Genomic DNA, 21811 nt, shown 5'->3' on the forward strand with positions numbered 1-21811 from the left:
GCAGTCCAGACCGTCTCCCATTGAAAATGTGTGGCGCATTATGAAGCACAAAGTACGACAGCGGAGACCCCAGACTGTTGAGACCCCGGACTGTTGAGCAGCTGAAGCTCTACATCAAGCAAGAATGGGAAAGAATTCCACCTACAAAGCTTCAACAGTTAGTGTCCTCAGTTCCCAAACGCTTACTGAGTGTTGTTAAAAGGAAAGGTGATGTAACACAGTGGTAAACACGCCCCTGTCCCAACTTCTTTGGAACGTGTTGCAGGCATCAAATTCAAAATGAGTGAATATTTGCAAAAAACAATAAATTATCGTCTGAACATTAAATATCTCGTCTTTGTAGTGTATTCAATTGAATATAGGTTGAAAAGGATTTGCAAATCATCGTGTTCTGTTTTACACAACATCCCAACTTCATTGGAATTGGGGTTGTGTATATATATATATATATATATATATATATATATATATATATATATATATATATATATATATAAAACAGACCACAGTTTACACTAAAATTATGTACCACAATTTTGAAAACGGTTGCCCACCCCCACCCACCATGAGTACAATGACTCATTCATCCTCTCCTAGTCCACTAATAAAGGGAATAATGAAGTGATGAAATGTCTCAGTAGTGGTTAATATGTAATAAACTCATAACAGGCTGAGAAAACAACGTTATAAATCAAGGCAAGAATACAATAGAAATGAGTGCACCGCCACGCTGTTCTGTGCGCAGCCTTTGCGCATTTGTCTTATCGCCAAACGTCCAGCCGTTTGCGCAAGAGCTGTTGCACACACGAGGCTTTCCAGGGGCGGTGGGTTCGGCAAGTTTCCCAGTGGCAGAGTTTGGCCCTTATCGGGAGGAAGTGTGTGTGTTTGTGCGTGTGTGTGTGCGTGTGCGTGCGTGCGTGTGCGCGCAGACGAGAGCGCATAAAGAGTTTCAGCGCAGTGTGAACTTAAAGCGTCTCGTGCTCCTCAGGAATGGCTCCGCTCCTCTTTCTCTTCCTCCTCGCGCATCTTGGATCTTGCCTCGCGCGCCATCCCAGAGGTAAGTGTGAGCTCTTTAACCAACAGCCGTAAGAGATTCAGCGCTTTTCCAATCACTTCTACCAACATTCGAGCTCAATGTCCCGCAGATGAGACGAGCTACAGGTCCTGAGCGCTTTACTGTGGAGGACACATGCTGAGAGTTCAGCTGAACTTCTCTAACACTGCACTGCAGCAGGTTTAGAGCACTTTTCATATCAGCTGAAGTCACTGGATCACTTATAACACAATTAACACTTGCACTAAACCCTAAGTTACTACTGTTGGCAGTGGTGGACAGTAAATCAGTAAATGTAATTAGTTTCTGTACTTTAGTATTTTTGGTGTATCTGTACTGAAGTTTCTCCATTTCTGGGCGACTTTTTCCTTTCACTCCACTTCATTTCAGAGTCTAATATCCGACTTTTTCCTCCTACATTTTGAGAAATCTGTCGTTCCTTTTGGTTTCTGTGTGTATAAAAACGTCACATGTCAAAACAAAAGAAGCGCAAAGCCAGAGCACCAATCAGGGCCCAGCGGTCACTTTGTTTAGAGCTGGTTTTGACCTGTTGGTCATACCGACCCAGTGCAGCACGCGGTTCAACGTCAGCGCAGCAGCGTAAAACTTTGGGAGAGTCTGTTCAACATAAATGATGAACTAACCTAACTTTGTGTAAATAGAGCTCAATATAGAAATATGTCCACATATGCAGTCGAGACTGACGCGGCTTTTTTCTGAATTTCTACAAACACCATTTCATTTTATAGTAAATGAGTTTGGGCTGGTTTATGTTTATGAACAGACGCCTACAGATCAACATAGTAAAGGAGCTCATCTGTGATCCTGAGTTTAAAGCCAGTTTTTATTCAACTTAAACTTGGAACTAAGTTGTAAATAAATCTGAAACTGAAACTTTGCTTGTGTGTAAAAAGTGATTTCAGAGCCACTCGGTTCTCCCTGATGGAAACTGTTTACCTTCAGTGTTTTGTGCTTCTGATCATTTTAATAGACGTCAGCGTCACTAATTAATGACGTTCTATTAAAAGACTGGTTTACCAAGAGAGACGCTGGAGGACTTTCACCTGAAATGAGTTCATGAAGCCAGTCTGGTTATAAAAATGATAACAGGACATCAGAGCCAGAATTACTCTTTTAGTACTTTTACTTTATACTTAAGTACATTTGAAGGTAAATACTTTAGTACTTTTACTCAAGTGGAGGTCTAAAGGGAGGAACTTCTACTTTTACTGGAGTGATATTTACCTTGGGGGTCTCTACTTTAACTCAGGTAGATGATTTGTGTACTTCGTCCCCCTCTGACCTGCACATAGATGGACTGACAATAAAAGCCTCTTCACTTGACTAGATCTATTCATAGCCTGTGTCTGGTCACCAATACTAACTCCATGTATGTGCAGCCTGCTTGGTGACAGAGAGTGACTCTAACTCTGACCTGGTCAGTGTAAGCAGATTATCTACTGGATCCAGGCTGTTTTACAGTACATTATTGGGTCATGCAGACCAGCAAGACTCTCTTGGACCAGGGCTCATTGGTTCTGGTCCTGTATTTAAACACTTACTTTGGTGATGTTCTTTCTCTAGTCTAAGATACGTGATCCAGTTCATCAGTCAAAGGGTCCATATCATGGATTTTTAATTTGTTTTCCAATTAAAAGTACATGTAGTATGTAAACACTGTGAAACTTTCACATCCCAGCCCATGCATTCAGCCAGAACGAGCCCATTTTTTATTTATTGTTTTTGTGATGTCACAAAAAAGTTTTAGGCCCCAGAGAAAATGAAATGTAAATAAATAAATGGTTATTAACCATTTATAAATATAAAAATATATGCTGTAAATGAATCAGAATTTCTGTCAATGTGTTCGTTTAACCATTTCCAAACCTCCCCTCGAAGAAGCCGTGTGTTATACAATACCTGGTTTGGCTAATTCAGCTTTCAGGTGGAGCCTGAAACCAAACTTTGATCTTCAAACTAAAGCGAAGAAAGGGGCAGATTTGTATTACTTTTACTGTATTGAGGCTTATTTCTGCATCTATTCTAATTATAAATGGAGGTTTTGCACTCAGAAACACTCTTTTTGCCCAAATAAATGGTCTTAAATGGTTTGCTCAAGTTCCTAGCCTGGGCTACTTTTTGAACAAGACATATTACAAGGCAGCCAATCAGAACAGAGGTAATGTACTTATATATCAGTCTTAAAGGCACAGTAACAAAAACAGCCTGTAGAATTATCCTCTTACCAAGTCATGGGCCCAAAGTTTTATTACACACTGCTATAGCGTAAGAAGAGTTTCCATTAGTTTGCATTGAAGTCCCTGTAGTTACTGAATAACAACCTTTAGTATGTAATAAGCTCAGAATGTTAATTGGGGGTTAAAAGAGGTTAGAAAATGAATTAAGACTATGGTCCATGACACCACACAGACTCTCTATCTATCTATCTATCTATCTATCTATCTATCTATCTATCTATCTATCTATCTATAGGCTCCAGCATCCTTGCCACCCAGAAGGAGAAGTGGCTTACAAGAATATACACACACACACACCTTCTAAGCCACTTCTCCTTCTGGGTCGCAGGGGTGCTGGAGCCTATACAGACAATATAAGTGGACTAAAAAATGAATAAAAAATAAATATAAGAAATATGTATGATATGGGCCCTTTAATTGCCAGGTTTAGTTGCTTATAAACGCTCAGTGGGCAGAATTTGTGTCCCCTTGATCTGAAGTTCACTTATAAACAACCCCTTGGCTTCAGATGAAGCTGAAAAGCAGCGCAGGTATGTGGTTCATCTGGGTTTAGTCAAGGCCACGTTCGTTTAAACCCCCCTGCTGAGAGCTTGTCATATCTGAAACCTTCACTTTCTGCTGTACTTTGCTGTCTGGGAATAAGTCCAAACTCACGTCATCTCTACCTTCTGTGAGTGTGTTCCTTATTGCCCCAGTTTGAGAAATTCTTCTTGGTGGGGGTGTGTTGGGTGGGGGGGTTACCAAATTGATGTGGTCTCAAATGAGGCACTCCTGTGACCGTCACGCTCTGGGACATCCATCGCACTGAGTGCTGTCTGCAAAATAACAAGGACATGTAAACGCACAGAGGCTTTTCAAAGACGAAGAGACAAGAGAAGAACGAGGAAAGAACAGAGAGTCCAAAAGAAAGGCCGAAACTAGAGCTCCACCAAAAAAGTACTGGACGAGGACGTGATACGGAGTCAGGCTGGGAGCATGTGCAGTAGCCTACACAGTGGTCAATGAATCTAATGCATGTTATTGATTGGACAGTGGTAGATGGATCAGATATTTCCCTGTTAAATAATGTAATAATACATAATATATATCACATTATTCCGTTACCTCCAGTATGTGAATGCAGTTTCGAGGAACCAGAGCAAAAATTCTTTTAGTTTTAGGCTTTTATGCCTCCGTCCAACCATATTTGAGATTATTCTATTAAAAAATTAAATGAATTAAAAAATAATTGAAATAGTCTGGCATGATTTTGTGTTTATAACCTTCAAAATCATGATGTGCTGCACAGTAGGGCAACTTTAAAAGTATTCAGTTCATAAATTCTGATTTCCTCAATGTGATGTGGCACAACCAACAAAAAAGGACTTTTATTCTGGCATGCTTTTATAAAAGCGTGGGCAGTGTGTTGCATCATGACAGACGGCTCAAGTGACCTTCATGGTGCAATGTCAAGATGTCGGGTGGTGTGACCCAGGCAAAACGTAAAAATGTGTTGTTATTTTTATAATAATGTGTAAACGAAGACCAGTCCATACTACGTTTACAGCAGCGGTAAATAGGGCTGGGCAATGTTATGAGGTTTTATCATTATTGGGTGATGAATTATGTATTAAACACTATGCTTTTGTGAGCATATCATGGATATTGTGGGTGCCTAAATAACATTGACCTACTGCGTATTTCATTACAAAGAGAACATTTAATAGTCTTGTTAAATTAGTTTCGGTGCATCCGGGTGACCGGGGTCCTCTCTGTGTGGGGTTTGCATGTTCTCCCCGTGTCTGCGTGGGTTTCCTCCGGGTTCTCCGGTTTCCTCCCACTGTCCAAAGACATGCAGTCAGACCAATTGGACATGTTAAACTGCCCCTGGGTGTGAGTGACTGTCTGTGTCTGTCTGTCTGCCCTGCAATGGACCATTGGGTGTCCAGGGTGTATCCTGCCTTCCGCCCGATGAGCGCTGGGATAGGCTCCAGCAGCCCCCCGCGACCCTGACGGAGAAGCATCTTAGAAAATGGATGGATGGATGCAGCTTGGTATATGAGACGCTAAACAAAAATGATTGTACTGATAGTTTAAAATAAAGCAATAAGCCACGAGAGGTCATGCGTTACAGTGATTTTATCACAGGAAAGACATGCACGACACGAAGGGCTCCCTGCTCCCTACATAGTGCACTACGTAGGAGTTTAAATACTGGATCCTGCAGCCCAACAGAGTAAAATACTAAGATACAGCCATTTGGGACTCAGACACACCCACACTCAATAAATGACGCACTGTTTGGCTGTAGAGGCTAGAAGTTCTTAAGTTTTAACAGCTAGAACACTGTTTACGCAGTACAGAGCCGTTTGGGATTCAGCCTGGGTTTGACGCGACTTCTGACTGAAACACGGAATTGTGATTTGAGTCATTCAAGTGACATTTTTTAAACTTTTATACTGCAGTTTTACAGTAAATAATAAATTGTAATAGAGCATTTCTGCCATATCGCCCTCCCCTCATGGTCAATAACTTTTCTGGAAGAGCGTAATTGACACCTGGTCGCACCACCTGGTATTTTTTGCTTGGTAAAATTGACGATCCTGTTTAAAGGTGAATTTATATTGTTCTCAAAGCTAAACAGATTGGATTGATTCGTGTAGATGCACCATCACATGTTACCTATTTTAATACCAATTTTTGCCATTAGACTGTTTGGAAAGCATTATTTGTCATTGGCGTGGACACAATAATTGGTGCAATATATGCAGAAGTGGGCTGGTACTCTGTTTAGCACCTCCTGCAACTCATATTGTGTCATTAACAGTAAAATATGATGCATCTTCAGGCTTATGCTATAAATGAGACATCAGAATAAAGAGCGAAATGAATCACTGCTATCAAAACCGCTAATCACTGAAAGCGTCACAGAGTTTGAGTCTCGTTAATTTGTGGGGAAATTTAATTAGTCACTCCGTGTTTGCCGCAGTCCTTCAGACTAAAACCTCAAGCTATACAAAAGGCATTTTTAGGATTTTAATTGAAGGATTTTAATGGGCTTCTTAAGTGGATCTGTCAAAAGAGAGAGAGAGAGAGAGAGTCTGCCTGTGCCTGTCATCCTGAGAGACCATTGTGCGGGTTATGCCTGTAATTACATGTAATTATTACCTTATTGTGAAAATGTCCGGCACAGAGGGAAAACTGTTCTGCTGTAATGGTGCAGCATCTGGTCAGTAAGGGGCATAGAAACAATGAAAGCTGCAGTAAGATTCTTTAGTCTGTTGGCCACAAGTCACATAGTCATTCAGTCATTCATTAAAGATTTCAATATGAAGAGCTTTAAAGATACATTAGTATTCATGCGACCACATTCAAGTGTAAATGCAGTGGGGACTTGGCGCTGCATGCTGTAGTCTTTCCCTTTTACGTCGCTCTTAAAAGAGTCTTATTTTCTCTGAAAAGCAGAAGAGGGTTAATTGCCTTCGTGCAGCACTGAAGCACATTACGAATCGAGCTTGTGTTTTTCTACAAACCAACATTTTTTTTGTCTGTTCTTATTCCGTTCCAAAGCTTTATCTCATCAGGGAGTGCCATTACGCTGACGCCCACTCTGTTTCTAATGAATTAAAACAGTGGGCCGGAACTTTCCGTGGACTGACAGGGAGGAAAATGATAAATAATGGTCCAAAAAATGAAGGAAAAACAAAGAGCAGTCTTCTCATGCTTGTTCCCTCTTTTCTGATGTGGACTCAAAGTTGGACTTCACGTTGGAGAGCCGCCGTATGCAAAAGTTTTAACAATCCTCACTGCAAAAAATATCTTGCCAAGTAAAATGATCTTAAATATCTCAAGAAATCGAATAGTTTCTCATGTTGAGATTATTATAAGCTTAATTCAAGATGGTTTAACTCATTGCTGGACATTTTTCACTTGTCTTAAGTATTTTTATTAAGTAAAATGATCTCACTCTATTGGCAGATCATTGTGCTTGTTGTAAGAAATGTGCTTGACAACGGCTAAATGGTCGGCCATTATAATGAGATTATTATTATTAGTAAAATGACCTAAAACAAGTAAAAATCTTTCTGGTAATAAGTTAGATAATCTAATAATAAGTGCACGACCGTCTCAGAATGGGAAATGTGAGATATATGGACTAGATTTAAGATCATTTCACTCGACAAGATACAATTTTTTGCAGTGCTGGTAAAAGTTATCACATCCTCCACAGAGAACACACCTAACGTGACATTTTCTGCATATATAAACACACAATTTCTGTTTATCTGTGTAATATACCTCACAGCAAGAAGGGCCTGGGTTCGATTCCCCGGCCGGGTGACCAGGGTCCTTTCTGTGTGGAGTCATGTTCTCCCCGTGTCTGTGTGGGTTTCCTTCGGGTTCTCCGGTTTCCTCCCACAGTCCAAAGACATGCAGTCAGGCCAATTGGACATAGTAAACTGCACCTAGGTGTGTGTGTGTGTGTGTGTGTGTGTGAGAATGTGTATGTCTGTCTGTCTGCCCTGCAATGGACTGGCGACGTGTCCAGGGTGAGCTCCAGAGGAGCTCATTGAATGTTGTTTGGTTCAAATTACTTCACCCTAGAGAGATATTACAGAATATTCAGGGCCTCTTTCAAGTGAATCTCCCTGTATAATATATGTAATAAAAATAATGCAGCTGTAACTTAATTATAGTCATGGCGAACTTTGGTTTCTGTCACCACCACTGTAAAGAAACCTGAGTCAGTAAGTTTCTTTACAATGAACAATTTCAGATCAAACCACTCTGAATGACTCCGTTTACATCTCAGTGTCTGTCTTCACATGCAAAGATTTTTGCCAATCCATTCCAATTACAGGTTAAGACTGAGGTGTTTATCTGCTCGCTCTACTCAACTATCCAATGGAATATCTTTGTTAACATGCTCACTACAAATAGTCCGATAGAAAAATTGCACACGTGTGGAGAACCACTTAGTGTAGACACTACCATGACAGCGAACATCATACGAGGTCCAGTCAGAGTGAGATGAGCAGCAGTGAGCAGTGCTTGTGTTTCAAATTACTTTAAAATGATGTCAGACTCAGGAAAATGTCCTACACGTGTTCTTATGAATTAGAATTAAGATTTTACAACCATTTATCACTTTGAAATTAGACCTCTGCATTTAACCCATCCGTGGAGTAAAACACCCACATACATGCACGCTAGTGAACACAAACACTAGGGGGCAGTGAGCAGCCCTATCCACAGACCCCAGGGAGCAGTTGGGGGTTAGATGCCTTGCTCAAGGGCACTTCAGACTGTCAGCCAAGGGGATCGAACTGGCGACCTTCCGGTCACAGGGCTGGTTCCCTAACCTCCAGCCCTCTGCCCATTAAAGAAGGCCGAGAGGAAGATGTCATGTTCTGAGACCCATATGCTGGACATCTGTCCCTCCATCGTCTTTTGAAGATCAGAGCATAAACTTCGTCTCCTCTGCAGACCAGTTTCTGCTCTGCCATGTTGAATGGAATGAACTTTTGCCAGAACAGTTTATGAGTTCTCTGCTTTTGCTATGATGCAAATTCACATGCGCAGAACATACATGTTTTGATTGGAGTGTAATCAGACACAGGCGTTTACATGGCTGTTCTTCTTCTATTTAATGGATTATATACAAGACTACCCACCTCGTTCACTTGGATAGAAATTGTATTCCAAATTCCATGATTGTTTACATGGACATATTCTACTCCAATTGAGTTATTAGTCGGATTATTAATGGATTATTAGGCTGCATGTAAATGTGGCTAGTTATTGCATTTTTTTAGATTTTGCAAAAGTGGTGGAATTCCCCTGTAAGTGTGGCTGTGCATGGTTCGTGTGACTCATTAGAGGAAGCCATGTGTGCACTGATAGTAGTCTGTCTTTCCCGGGTTCCAGCGGCCTTTTCCACTGCTTGCTCAGAGAATTAGTCAGCATGAATGAGCTATTGAAAGCGCTGTGTGGTGTCTGAGGTTTCGATGAAAGAGCAAGGTCAAAGAGAACCCACACTCCTGTAATTAGTCTGCATTAGGGAGGCAGAGCTGCTGCCATATTGCTCAGTGACTACATTACGTTGTCATGGGCCAGAGATCACAGTGACCAGAGTCGCCAATATGATGTGCATGGACTGCCATGAGCTGCTGTCTATGCTTTTTACAGCCTTGTAGTCACTGGGATAGCACCACATGGGCACAGCTTATCTCCAAACGAATGCAGATGATGTGCCCTTCCTGGGAGTGACTCTGGTGTCATTACACTGACGTCCACTCTGTTGGTCATGGTTCAGAACTGTGGTCATGAGTTTCCCAGGATCTGTCCAGAAATAGAACGATACGTCAAATGAAAGGAAAAGTAAAATCCTACTGTACATCCTGTACATGTTTTCTTATCTTTGGAAAAAGAGGCTAAATGAGAGCTAAAGGAGCATTTCCAAGTAACACGTTGTGAAATTTCCTCACTACTAAATATTCCACAGTCAACTGTCAGTGGGATTATAACAAAGTGGAAGTGATTGGGAACGACAGCGGCTCAGCCACGAAGTGGTCAGCCACGTAAAATGACAGAGCGGGGTCAGCGGATGCTGAGGGGCATAGTGCGCAGAGAATACAGTGGTGTAAAACGCCACCACTGGGCTCTAGAGCAGTGGAGACCTGGAGTGACCAATCACGCTTCTCCGTCTGGCAATCTGATGGATGAGTCTGTGTTTGGCGGTTGCCAGGAGACGGTGCTTGTCTGACTGCATTGTGCCGAGTGTAAAGTTTGGTGGAGGGGGGATCATGGTATGGGGCTGTTTTTCAGGAATTGGGCTCGGCCCCTTAGTTCCAGTGAAAGGAGCTCTGAATGCTTCAGCACCAAGAGATTTTGGACAATTTCACGCTCCCAACTTTGTGGGAACAGTTTGGGGAGTTTGGCCCCTTCCTGTTCCAACATGACTGCACACCAGTGCACAAAGCAGGTCCATAAAGACATGGATGAGCCAGTTTGGAGTGGAAGAACTTGACTGGCCTGCAACCAGAGTCCTGACCTCAACCCGACACAACTCCTTTGGGATTTCACATGTGTGTGAAGGCGGACGAGTGAATACTTTTGGCAGTATATGGTCTATTAGTCACAGTAACAAAAATGTATGTAAAGCACACAAACATCGTGAGTGGGGAAAAATATAAGGGAACTGTAGGATATGTGTGTAAAGGCCCAGCCTGTGCCGCTGGCAGCCAGCAGAGGGTGACGGGGGCAAAGCGCAAGCACAGGGAACTCCAGTTCCCAGAAGCCCTTGGGCTGATGAGGCCCAACCTGTCACACTTTGTAGAGGAGTGACCAGTACGGTACTCAGCCCAGGTGGGTATTTAAACAAACAGAAATGGAAAGAGAAAAGAAAAGCAAAGAAAACAGTGCGAAAAACAAAAGAGACAAATGACCCCAAAACTACTTAAAAGCCCAAAAAGGAGGCTTGAGCAAGAAACGGCTCAAAGCCATACAAAAGGTGTCTGCTCCTCAAAGGGCAAACAGTCGAAACAGAAAGCTGACCTTCCTCTCATTATCACAGAGGAAGTGTTTTTTGTTTCCCGATTATTTTTTATTTCACTTTTTCTGTCTATCTAGTTTTCACCTGGTCAAACTTATTTAAGGTACACAATTGGAACATTTACATTGGTTGTACCTTGATGAACGAAACATGTACCAGCACAGAACCTTTATATCTCACAGTGTGTGAAATACCAAATGACTACTTCCGATTGGTGATCCTGTAGGTACTTAAGCAGTGGCACTTATCAGAGTTTGGGGCAGATTTACTAACATTTTGTGCCCTCGCAAACTTCATTTTGGTCTCAAAAAGTGTCTGTCAGACGTTACTAAGTAGGCGCAACAGCCCATTAGTGCCCATAATAAGATCGAGGGGGTGGCCGTTTCTCTCTTGCTCCTTTGTCTCATTGGATATACAGTGCAGACAAATATATACCATGATGTGTCAAAAGTCATGGGATAGCTGTATGTACATTCATTATGACGTGCCGTTAACTCAGGGATCAGCTTGGGAATGCTCACACCTGTATAAGGCTACGTTCACATTACCAGATTGATGTGGCACCAATCAGATTTTTTGCCCTAATGTGACTCTCGTCTGATGTTTTCAGGGCTGTGTGGACACAAATCTGATCTTTTCAAATCCGATCTGAGCCAAAAATATGATTTGAGCAACGAGGCCTGTAATGTGAACATAGCTTAAGCTGTGGGGTGTTATCATGTCGGTGAAGTAGAACATAAGTTATCATGCTTACGGCAAGGCTATGTGAGTCATCAGACTTCAAACGAGGCATGATAGTAGGTGCCGGAGAGATGGAACATTCCATTTCCGAAGTTGTGCGGACACTTAACATATCCACAGTGTCACATATGTTTGGGAATACATCATAGAAGGCATTACCACCCACAGTGGACAGAGCAGTGGCTGCTCACAGGTGCCTTATGATTGTGACTGGCGGCTAGAATCGACTGTGCGAACAGACAAACGACTCTGGCATTAATCACCTCACGCACATGTCCCACAGGTCCGTGCAGTGTTCTGTAGCTTCCTGGGATATGTATTCTCAATGGGAATATAACACTTGCTCTGCCTGCTGTGCATGCCACATTATTCTGAATATGCTTAAGAACATGAATCTGATGTTCACGTTCTCTGAGGACCTTTCTCAGGAACAAATTTAAGAAAATATTTAATAAGAGATGAACGGTGAACGAGGCCCAATGATTCAAAAAGAGTAGATTTAGCTTAAATAATGATCTGACCATTTCTTTTACAAATGATTATTAAAAGCATTTTTTTTGCTATGCAATCTCTGCTTTACTAAAGCTACTTCATTATTCCTGCACTGCAGCTTCTGTGCGCTGAGGTTTGTGTGTGCAAAGTGGCAGAAATGTCACAGCCATTGTTTGATGTGCTGCACGTAGCTAAGAGCTTACCAAATCATAAAATTCCCAAATGACCTGGACGCACTCAGTGGAATTAAACAGGGATTTTACAATGTCACACAGCTTCCAAATGCCCTTCAGCTCATCCCTCCAGCTAAAAACGAACATGTTTCAAAACAATAAACACTTACTTTAGAAAGTTTCTGATATATTTTGTCCATATAGTAGTTTATTTTCTCAAATGTCGCAAATGTCACATGCTTTCTTGTCAAGTAATATGTTTGGCCAACTTTCTCATTATTCTGAATTAGTAAATATTGAGAAAATAAGTCATTATTTCAACCTAATGAGTGAAAGTTTAAACCTAGAGCAGATGGATGAAAGCCCTTTTCCTACTATCTTACAGAACGGCTTTCATACCAAAAGCTTTTGAGCTAAACATGTGGTTATATTGCACTGGTCACGTTGTTTGTGAAGTAAATAACCCACTGAACTGGCCCAACCGTACCAGCACAAAGTGACTGTTGTAACCGTCGCCTCTCTTAGTAAATCTGCTGCTTTGCTTTGTATGGGCGCCAACAGGTGAAGATCAGGTTGAATGCCAGTGATGCTGTACAAGCTTCATTATAGTAGAGACCGCTGAGATCTGGACACCCTGGTCAAAAAATATACTTTCCTTTTGTGTCACACTGATGGAAGAATGAGAATATGCTACACGTAGCAGGATTCCATGGATACGTTCTGGTTAATCTCAGCAGCACACAGCGTGATGATGTGGGCAGTGTTTTCCTGACACACACTGGGACCTTGAAACCCACTGAAGGATGTCTGAATGGCACAGTGTATCTGAACATGGTAACAAGCCAGGTTCAGGGTCCTTCCAGCGTGATGACCATGTAACAAGGCACCGAATGCTTCCAGGAACTCCACAATGTTTTTATTACTCCAGTGGCCGGCACAGGCCCCAAATCTCAACCCTAATTTGCAGGAACTGCACAATGCAATCATTTACGCATGGCACAACATTCCTGCACAGTTTATCTGGTATCTTGCAGAATCCTTGCCTGGGTGAGTTCCTGGTGTTCTTAAGGCCAGAGGAGGATCAACAAGACATTAGATGGGTGTTTATAAGGGTGTAATAAACCTCATAAACTGGATGTTCCTGGTTATACTACGGTGTTATCCAGTCCATTTCTTGTGGACCACATTTTTCTCTTCCCGCTCCCAACACCTGGAACCTAGCAATCAAGAGGAATACATATATAATATGCAGGCATTCAAAAAACTGGTGGAATTCCTTTAAGGAATTCTATACCTCTAAGGATTTAACACTAACTCTCTACGTTAAAGGGTCAATATTGTACATTATTTCTTGTCTTTTAATTTCCCCTTTGAGGTCCACATCTGACATCAATGTGGTACCAAAGGTACCAAAAACATGTTTCATATTCACGTGACTGAGTATCAGAGAAACAGATGGACTACAGTCTGTAACTGTAGAACTACAAAGTGCAGCTATACAGTAAGTGGAGCTGATAAGATGGACAGTGAGTGTAGAAACAAGGAGGGGGTAATAATGCCTGATCGGTGTACATGGAGCGGAGAGTGAATCATATGTTTTGAAACTCTAACTGTGCTTACTAAAAAAGTTAATAAAGGAGAAAAATTCAGTTTATCATGATAGGGGCCCTTTTAATCAAGCAATGTTAATTTGTTAAGCTCAGTTTAACTGACACTGTTGCTCTTGCTGTGGGCATGTTTGCATTATTGATCCTGCACTGCAGATCTGTAGCCAAGACAAATTGCAGCCTGTAATCACGCTTAACCTTAAGTCATGCTGAGCCTCACAATAGAGTGTAAGTCTCTAAAGGAGAGTAGCTTTTCTAACATAGTAAATATTTTCATATTTGAAGTCAGATTAATAAAGCTGACTGACCTTGTTAGCTTCCATGCATCATTAGGGGCGTAATGGGGTTTAGTATGTGTCTGAGCAGGTCGGAGGGAATGTGTAGACGAGTGCAGAAGAGGTTGACTTCATGTTTGTAGTGCAGGTCTGTTACATGGTGCTGAAGTCTGGAACTTAGCAAGACCCATCTTGCAGCCTGTGTTGTAAAGAGAAGACTTGCATCAGTAATTTCTTTTCAGCCAAGTCTGTGCTGTGAGGAACGAGGTCAAGTTGAGGCAGGCGTTGACACCGTTTCTTTGTTTGTTCATGGGCTTGGCAAGATCATGGTTAAGATCAGATTTCTGTAATGTACTGATCATAAAGCCGGCCTCGGCCAGGCCTGTGACTCACTCTACTACTGTGCATTGTGTTCTGAAAGGCACTATCACGCGAGATACTTGAGAGTAAAGGTTAAATGCCAACTCCACATATATGGGTGGCAAGCTTGGAGAGTTCTGTCAACACCTTGGTCATCATCTCCATCATCACCAGTCAAGGTGTCTTTTTGATTCCCAGAAAAGTTGGCTGACCCTTAGAAGTTGCAGTTGTAGTATATCGTCGCTGAAGCTGAATATTGATATGAAATTATTTTTGTCCAAGTAATTTTGCACCATGGATAAGTTATGAAATTTTCAGACAATGTAAAGGTCAGTTGGCAATTTCAAATTAACTAAAAAAGTAAGAAACACCAAAAATGGAGACACAAAGGTTTGTTCCAAGGCCTGTGGCTGGAGGTTAGGGAACCAGCCTTGCGACCAGAAGGTCACTATTTCGGTCTCCTGGGTGCCTTTGAGCAAGGTGCCTAGCTCCAAGCAGAAGCCGCACAGAACTCCAGCCAGGTTCTTTCCACTCCCTCTTTCACAGCCTTCCTTCATGCTACCACCTTAATTTGAAGACAAAATCCAAACTCACAGAATGGTTTTAAAGCAATACGTTCAGCACCTTCAGCAGACTACACTGGATAGAGCTCTTAGGAAAACTATGGATAAATCAATGAGCAGCAAACTAACAAAAGCAACAGCAAAATGGAGCTCCAGTGCCCTTGAGAGCCTCTGCTGAATTATTGCTAAATTTAACATATTGGAAATAAAGTAAAACATAAAACGGGGCCTGTGCACATTTTATACTGTGTGTTTTATTTTTTCCCAATACGTTGAACCCAGCAACTAAAGAAAAATGCCATATTTAAGCATAGAGGATGTGTTAACTTATTCTCACATAGAACATGTGGTTCTTCAAAGTAATTTGACCAGGGTACTAATTCAATGGTATTATGTGATTTATTTTGTTGCGAAATGAAGCCGAGAGTTCGTAACTACCCTCAGCTCTGCTCTAAGCCTGTACACTTTTTTCTGAAGTGCACTGGTCTTAGTGGTACTGTTCCATACCTCTTAACAGTGTTGATGAGTCTTCAGAATCTACTGCCCATGGCCTAATAAATCATATTCATTCTCAGACAGCCTCAGAGGAGCTCTGAGTGATGATTTACCTGTTCATTTACATGTTTGTTTCTGGCTTCGCTTTAGCTTGTAGGATTACAGGTGCTAGCTCACCCCTGATAATACTAGACTTGCCAGACATCTGTCTCTGGCAGGCCAAGTTATCAAAAGAGAATTCCACCAATTTTCCAGATGTCTAAATCAGTCCTTGAAATGTGCACAGTCATTCAGAGTGGTTTGGCATGAAAGGGGTCACTGCAGAGAAACCTGCTGACTCAGATTTCATTACAGTGGTGGCAACAGGAACCAGAGGTCACCCTGTCATAACATGACATAAATATAGACATTTTATTTACTTCTTCTGAGTTTTTATATGTAATGTTGATGGTAAAATAGTCCTAAATCTGAAAATCAGTTTTCTTCACGGACTATTTTGCCTCATAACACATTGCATGTACCTCTCCACTATGAATGGTGTAACGCCGGGGAGCGAGGTGGTGGACGCATATGCTGAGATAAGCGACTTTTATTATCGGCAAATCCAGGGTCGTGGTCGATCCAGTCCAGGTTCCAATAATCTATACCGAGCTTATGGTGGACAGACATAACTAAGAAACACAGGATAAACACAGCAGAGAAACATGGCAAATCAAACACAATCAAACATATCAAACAGTACAAAGACCGGCGATAACAAAGGGCAAACACGGGGCTTATTAAACACAGGGATAATAAGGGATAGGTGGAAAACAGGTGGTGACAATCAGGGGCAGAGTCACAAAACAAGGGGCCGGCCTAGGAAACCAAAACAAAGAGCATGTGGACTAGACCCAAACAAACGCACATGGACCGGACTGGGAGGGGCCAATCGTGACAAATGGATTCAAATAAGTAGATTAAAATACATTTTAAGCTAAAACCTCTGTCTCAGACATCAGGCAGTGCATTTATGATTATTTCATGTAATAACTGTTTATGAGGGAGCTTTTAGAGGTGGATGTCTGGTTACTATTACAACCACTGTGAACAATTCTGACTGGAAGAATGGAGCATTTCACACCAAACAGATCTGAATGACTGTGTTTACATCTTAACCATTTAACTACGCAGAATGTTTGAAAGCTCAGTGGCGTTCCCCTTCAGAAGAGTGAACTGTCGCGGATCTCAAACAGGATGCCACTGGGGCTTGATAGGACATTCACTTATAATTATGAGGCAAGAAGTTCAGCAGATATCAGTTACTGACTGGAAATTTCTGAAATGGCAGTTTTTACAAAGTCTCTATTCTTATTTTAGGTAGTTTGAGCAACAACACTTTCCAGGAAGGAATTAAGGCAGTCAGAGTGGGGCGAGGGGTGCACTTATATGGCCTGTACAATAACCCCTAAATAGCATGTTGTTGTGGTCAATACTGATTTAGGGAACATTGAGAACAGTAGAGCAACCTAACCAGCACATGATGTATGTTGAAGAAGACTTGCTATTTCACTGAAGGCTGTTTCTCCTCCGTTAACAGGAAACGCCTCAGACTGAAAAATAATCTGTCCCTGTGTGAATTTTTTTCTTTTTACAAAAAACATGTTGTTATTATTATAACAGCACATTTTTAGTTGGATCAAATATGGAAGACTGGCCTTTTTGTTTAACCTCTTATAGAAAAGACACTTTGACTGTCTTGAAATCATAAAATCCATCACATCACATTCATAAAGTCACTACTTATTATAAATATATATATATATATATATATACATTGCAGTGCCTCATGCACTGAGCTGCTGCTCAGTAACTTCACCGAACAGCTCTGCTGCTAGTAGGTCATGTATCAGACGACCTGTAGATTTTGTTCGCTCTGTTTTTCCTTATTTTCATAGGTTTATCGTTCTTTGATATGCAGTTTCTATATCTTTTATAGTGAGGAGCTTTAAGTCTTAGTGTGCTAATACGACCTTCTTGTACTGTGATGTTTTACAGCACACCCATTCGCTCCAGCCTCCCGCAGTTTGGCAGTACAGTCCTGTAAAAGTCAAGCAGCGTAATTTGAAGCAAATGTGTGCAGATTTTGGCATTTCTAAAAAAGCTGAGCCTTCACTGTTTGTTAGCACTGTTAGCCCAGCAGCTCCTGGTCAAAATTAAAGCAAAATTTGGACACCAAACGTGTCTTGGCTGATTGACTGATTGGGATAGCGGGAAAATCCTGTATACATGATTTTTCACTGAACTATTCCTTTCAAATTTCGGGAGTATTTTTCTCATATGGTGCTTTAAATGTTCAGTCCACTTTCCTTTTACTTATCGCTGCTATTGGAACAAAACCTCTCCGTTTTTGTCGTTTTTCAGTTTTTGATGTCATTTGAAAATGCCTGGAGCCCTTTACCTTGTCTGTAAATTTCATGATGAATGGACCAAATGAAACAGCCTAAGTTAAGTTAAGTTAAGTTAAGTTAAGTTAAGTTAAGTTAAGTTAAGTTAAGTTAAGTTAAGTTAAGCTAAATTGGATTTGGGGAAAAAAGTCTGGTTCCATTGACTTACTTTGAAAGTAAAGCAGGTTTTTTCATTCTCCTGTAAACCTGCCGTTTTTGAGATACAAGGTTTTGTTCTGACAGCAGTGTCAGCATGTTAGGTGCTTTATGCCGCTGCATTGTGAACTGGTGGCTGTGAGAGGAATGCGGAGCAGGTTTGGACTTTGCTTTTACTCTGAATTCTGCTAACCGCTTCTGCAGGTTCTAAAGCTCCTGCAATTAAACCCGACATGGAGGAACAATACAGGGCAGCTCAGAGGCCCTTGTTTCATTTACTCGGCGCTGTTGCTGCTTGTTTAATGCTTGTTTTTGCATGAGAGCACACATCTTGCATATGAGGCCATCCTTCACTCTCCTCGCTCAAATGAATAAATCTGTGGCGTGACCGACAAACCAGATTGGCTGTATAATACGTCTTACTCCATTCTGATAAAAAAGGAAAAGCGCAACATCTGTGCTGCAATTAAACGCCAGAAAAGCTGTACAAAAGCCTCCTTTTTTCCTGGCAGAGGGTTCAGCTGGCAAGACCAGCCTTCTTTTCATGCCACGCGCATTGTGTGAATTATTTCAGGGAAAAAAAGCACATATTGATCTTTTAATTTCATCAAGAACATCACTGGGTCTGTATTATAGCATGAACTCATCAGCGAGGGACAAGCTCTCGAGCTCTGGGACCGTCTCTATTCATAACATTGATTCCACAATCACATGCCCTGCACTGACATTTCCAGCAGCAGGGTGGGGGAGGGAGCTACATTCAGGCATGCATGGGCAAATATTGAGCTTCTTCTTTTCCATATCCTTCCAGCCTCCTCGCTGGAGTGATTAATGTTGTGCTACTTTGTGTTCTTTTCTCTCTGCCAGTCTGCGTCAGTCAAGAGAAATGGCAAAAGGCAAGAGGAAATCTTTGTTTTCCGTTTTTTTTTGGTGCAGCCAATTCGTCAGTAGCTGTTTTCCTCATTTCTAAAACCACGTGTTTGGTCCAGTATCTGTGGAGATGAATGAAGTTTGCTTACGCACTGTTTAGTCAATGCTGAAATAAAACTAAAGTAAAAATCACTCAATTATACGCAATCAAACAACCATGCAGTCGAATAAATACATTGATACGTTTGCATGCAAAACATATGAACAGACCATAGAAATGAGGTGCCCAACATTTTTGCCATGGGAGGCCAAGTGCAATGTCTGTGTTGGGATAAAAAGACACAATAATATACAAATAAAAGGAATGACTTTTAAACTGATTCATTAAATATGTAGTTGATAACTTTACAGTATATTTTGCTGTTAAAAATGTAGCAAAAGTTTACACCCCCCTGATTAAATTACACGTTGTGTGGATTTTATAAGTAAAAACAAACTTCTGCTCGTTTTAATGCACAAATACTGTTTATTTCCTGAATTCAACATAAAATATGACCTGTGCAAAAGTTATGACACATTTTGTATGTAAACTCGGCACATAAATAGAAACTGTGCTTAAAATGAACAACACTTAATATTGTTCCCTGTAAAACGTGTAAACTTAGTTTCACTTAAAAGTCAATAAAACATCATTTCACCATGGTTTTCAAATGTGTATGACTAGAAAACGGGAAATATGATGAAATTGTAGCGTTGTCGTCATTTTGTTATCATGCTAAATATGTGCTTTCCTGAGTGTCCACATGGAGATGGTCAGTACTCTAGGAGAGAGTTAATAGTCCTGTTTGAGTGGCTTTAGTGCAGTGCAGTATGTGAAAAATTGTATTCATAGTTTGTGATGGCTGTTTTTAAATGGGGCATTACTAGAGCACCGTGCCTGTGTTTTGAAGTATCATGATGATGGTGATATATGATATTTTTACAATATCACCCACCCCTACATACAAGATTCAAGATTTCAGACTGGTTTATTGTCTGTAGTCACAAAACAGGGCATTCAAATATACAGTGAAATATTACAACAGCAGGCCCTACATATAAAAAATGAATAAAACTATGCAGGACGTATTGCACATACTAGACAAGTACACCAGACAACAGAAATGTACCAATAAATAAAGAAATGGCACCAAAAAACTATACGAATAATATGAACTATACAAATGTATAGTATAAAACTACGTGTGTTGGGTGACACTTTGACCCACAGGTCTTATAAAAATAAAGTCTTATAAAAATCTGGGCAATTTTTCAGTCACACAAGACCAGGATGCTGTCTGTTTGAATGGGGAGGGACCTATAAACCCCAAACAGAATGCGTTAATTTTTCAAAGACCTGTTTGAAGTCTCTGCTGAAATATGACAAAATTGCATAAATGGTTTGGAGCATTTGCCTCAAATAACCCAACTTATTTTTCCAGCTTGTTCTGGTTGCTGCTTGTTCTGGTTGCTGCTCCACAACAACATCTTTTTATTAAAGGCCAGTACCTTCCCTGTAAACAAAGGCTTTGTTGAGCATTACTAGGTTTCATATTCACATTCCAAGCAGTGATCCGTCCCCGTCTTTGTAACGTCTCATGTTCAGAAAAGCTCGACATGCGTCAGAGGAGAAAAAAGGAAGAGAACTTAAGTATGTATGTGTTGAGGACTGAACACTCCCAGGCTGTGCTCCAAGAGAGTAGCGGGGTATAATGAAATTATCTGCGATCTCAGCGGTGCAGTATTTGATAACTGGAAAACGCGTAATCGAATAAACGTCTCTGCATCATTTCATCAGTTTCGTCTGCCTGCACATCTTTCATTATTTTCCACTGTATCCTCAGGGACGCTGTGGTACATAATTGATTTGAAACACAGCTGCTTCATATAAAGCCACAATCAGGATCCTCTGATAGTGTCAGAGCAGAGTTTGGTTCTGAGTTTTCTTGCAGATACAGTGTCTGTGTTTACATGCAAAGATTTTTTCGCCCATCCGATTGCACACATTCCGATTATAGATTAAGAGTGAGGTGTTTATCTGTTCACTCTACTCAACAATCTGATGGAAAAGCTTCGGTTACAGGTAATCTGATGCAAAATGACGTGGAGAACCACTTAGAGTAAACGTTACCATGACAGCAAACATCACGTGAGTCCAGTCAGAGTGAGATGAGCAGCAGTGAGCAGTGATTGTGTTTTTAATGGCTTTAACATGATGTCAGACTCAGGAAAACGTCCTTCACGTCCTTATTAAAGAAGGCCGAGAGGAAGACGTCGTGTTCTGAGACATAGAAGCTGGACATCCGTCCCACCGCCGTCTATTAGGGATCAGAGCATAAACTTCGTCTCTTCTGCAGACCAGTTTCTGCTCCGCTGTGTTGGACGGTATAAACTCTCACTATGCAGAATGGACTTAAACTTTCCGATAGGGAATGTAATCAGATACAGGCGTTTACATGGATATTATTCTTCTATTTAACAGATTTTTTACAGGATTGACCACCTCGTTAATTCAGATAGAAATTGCATTCTGAATGTCCTCAATTGGACTAGTCTTTTCCGATTGAGCTATTAGACAGATTATTAATGGATTATAAGGCTGCAGGTACGTGGCTAGTGATAAATGATTGAAATGTATGTTGAGGCAGTCAGCTCTGTAGCTTTGGGAGTCATAGTAGAACAGGTGTTCATTCCAACCCTGATGCTGTGTGATTCCACTAATGAATCTCTCTCAGCTTATCCTCAGCCTCAGATGCCCGGGCCAAATG

General features: G+C 41.2%; 1 protein-coding gene across 3 annotated transcripts in view; it reads left to right on the forward strand.

The window, feature by feature from the left end:
- The first annotated feature begins 860 nt into the window (after positions 1 to 860).
- tfpia (tissue factor pathway inhibitor a) overlaps positions 861 to 21811 on the forward strand; it is a 60414-nt gene continuing 39463 nt past the window's right edge. For 2 of the 3 annotated variants that reach the window (XM_017682792.2, XM_017682793.2), the window contains exon 1: positions 861 to 1057. In XM_017682792.2, the coding sequence (XP_017538281.1) occupies positions 991 to 1057 (67 nt within the window). In that variant the 5' untranslated portion in view covers positions 861 to 990. The remainder of the gene's footprint in view (positions 1058 to 21811) is intronic. The other variant, XM_017682791.2, reaches the window with a different exon arrangement.

The sequence above is a fragment of the Pygocentrus nattereri genome, chromosome 6 (assembly GCF_015220715.1).
Source record: "Pygocentrus nattereri isolate fPygNat1 chromosome 6, fPygNat1.pri, whole genome shotgun sequence".
Classification (NCBI taxonomy): Eukaryota; Metazoa; Chordata; class Actinopteri; order Characiformes; family Serrasalmidae; genus Pygocentrus; species Pygocentrus nattereri.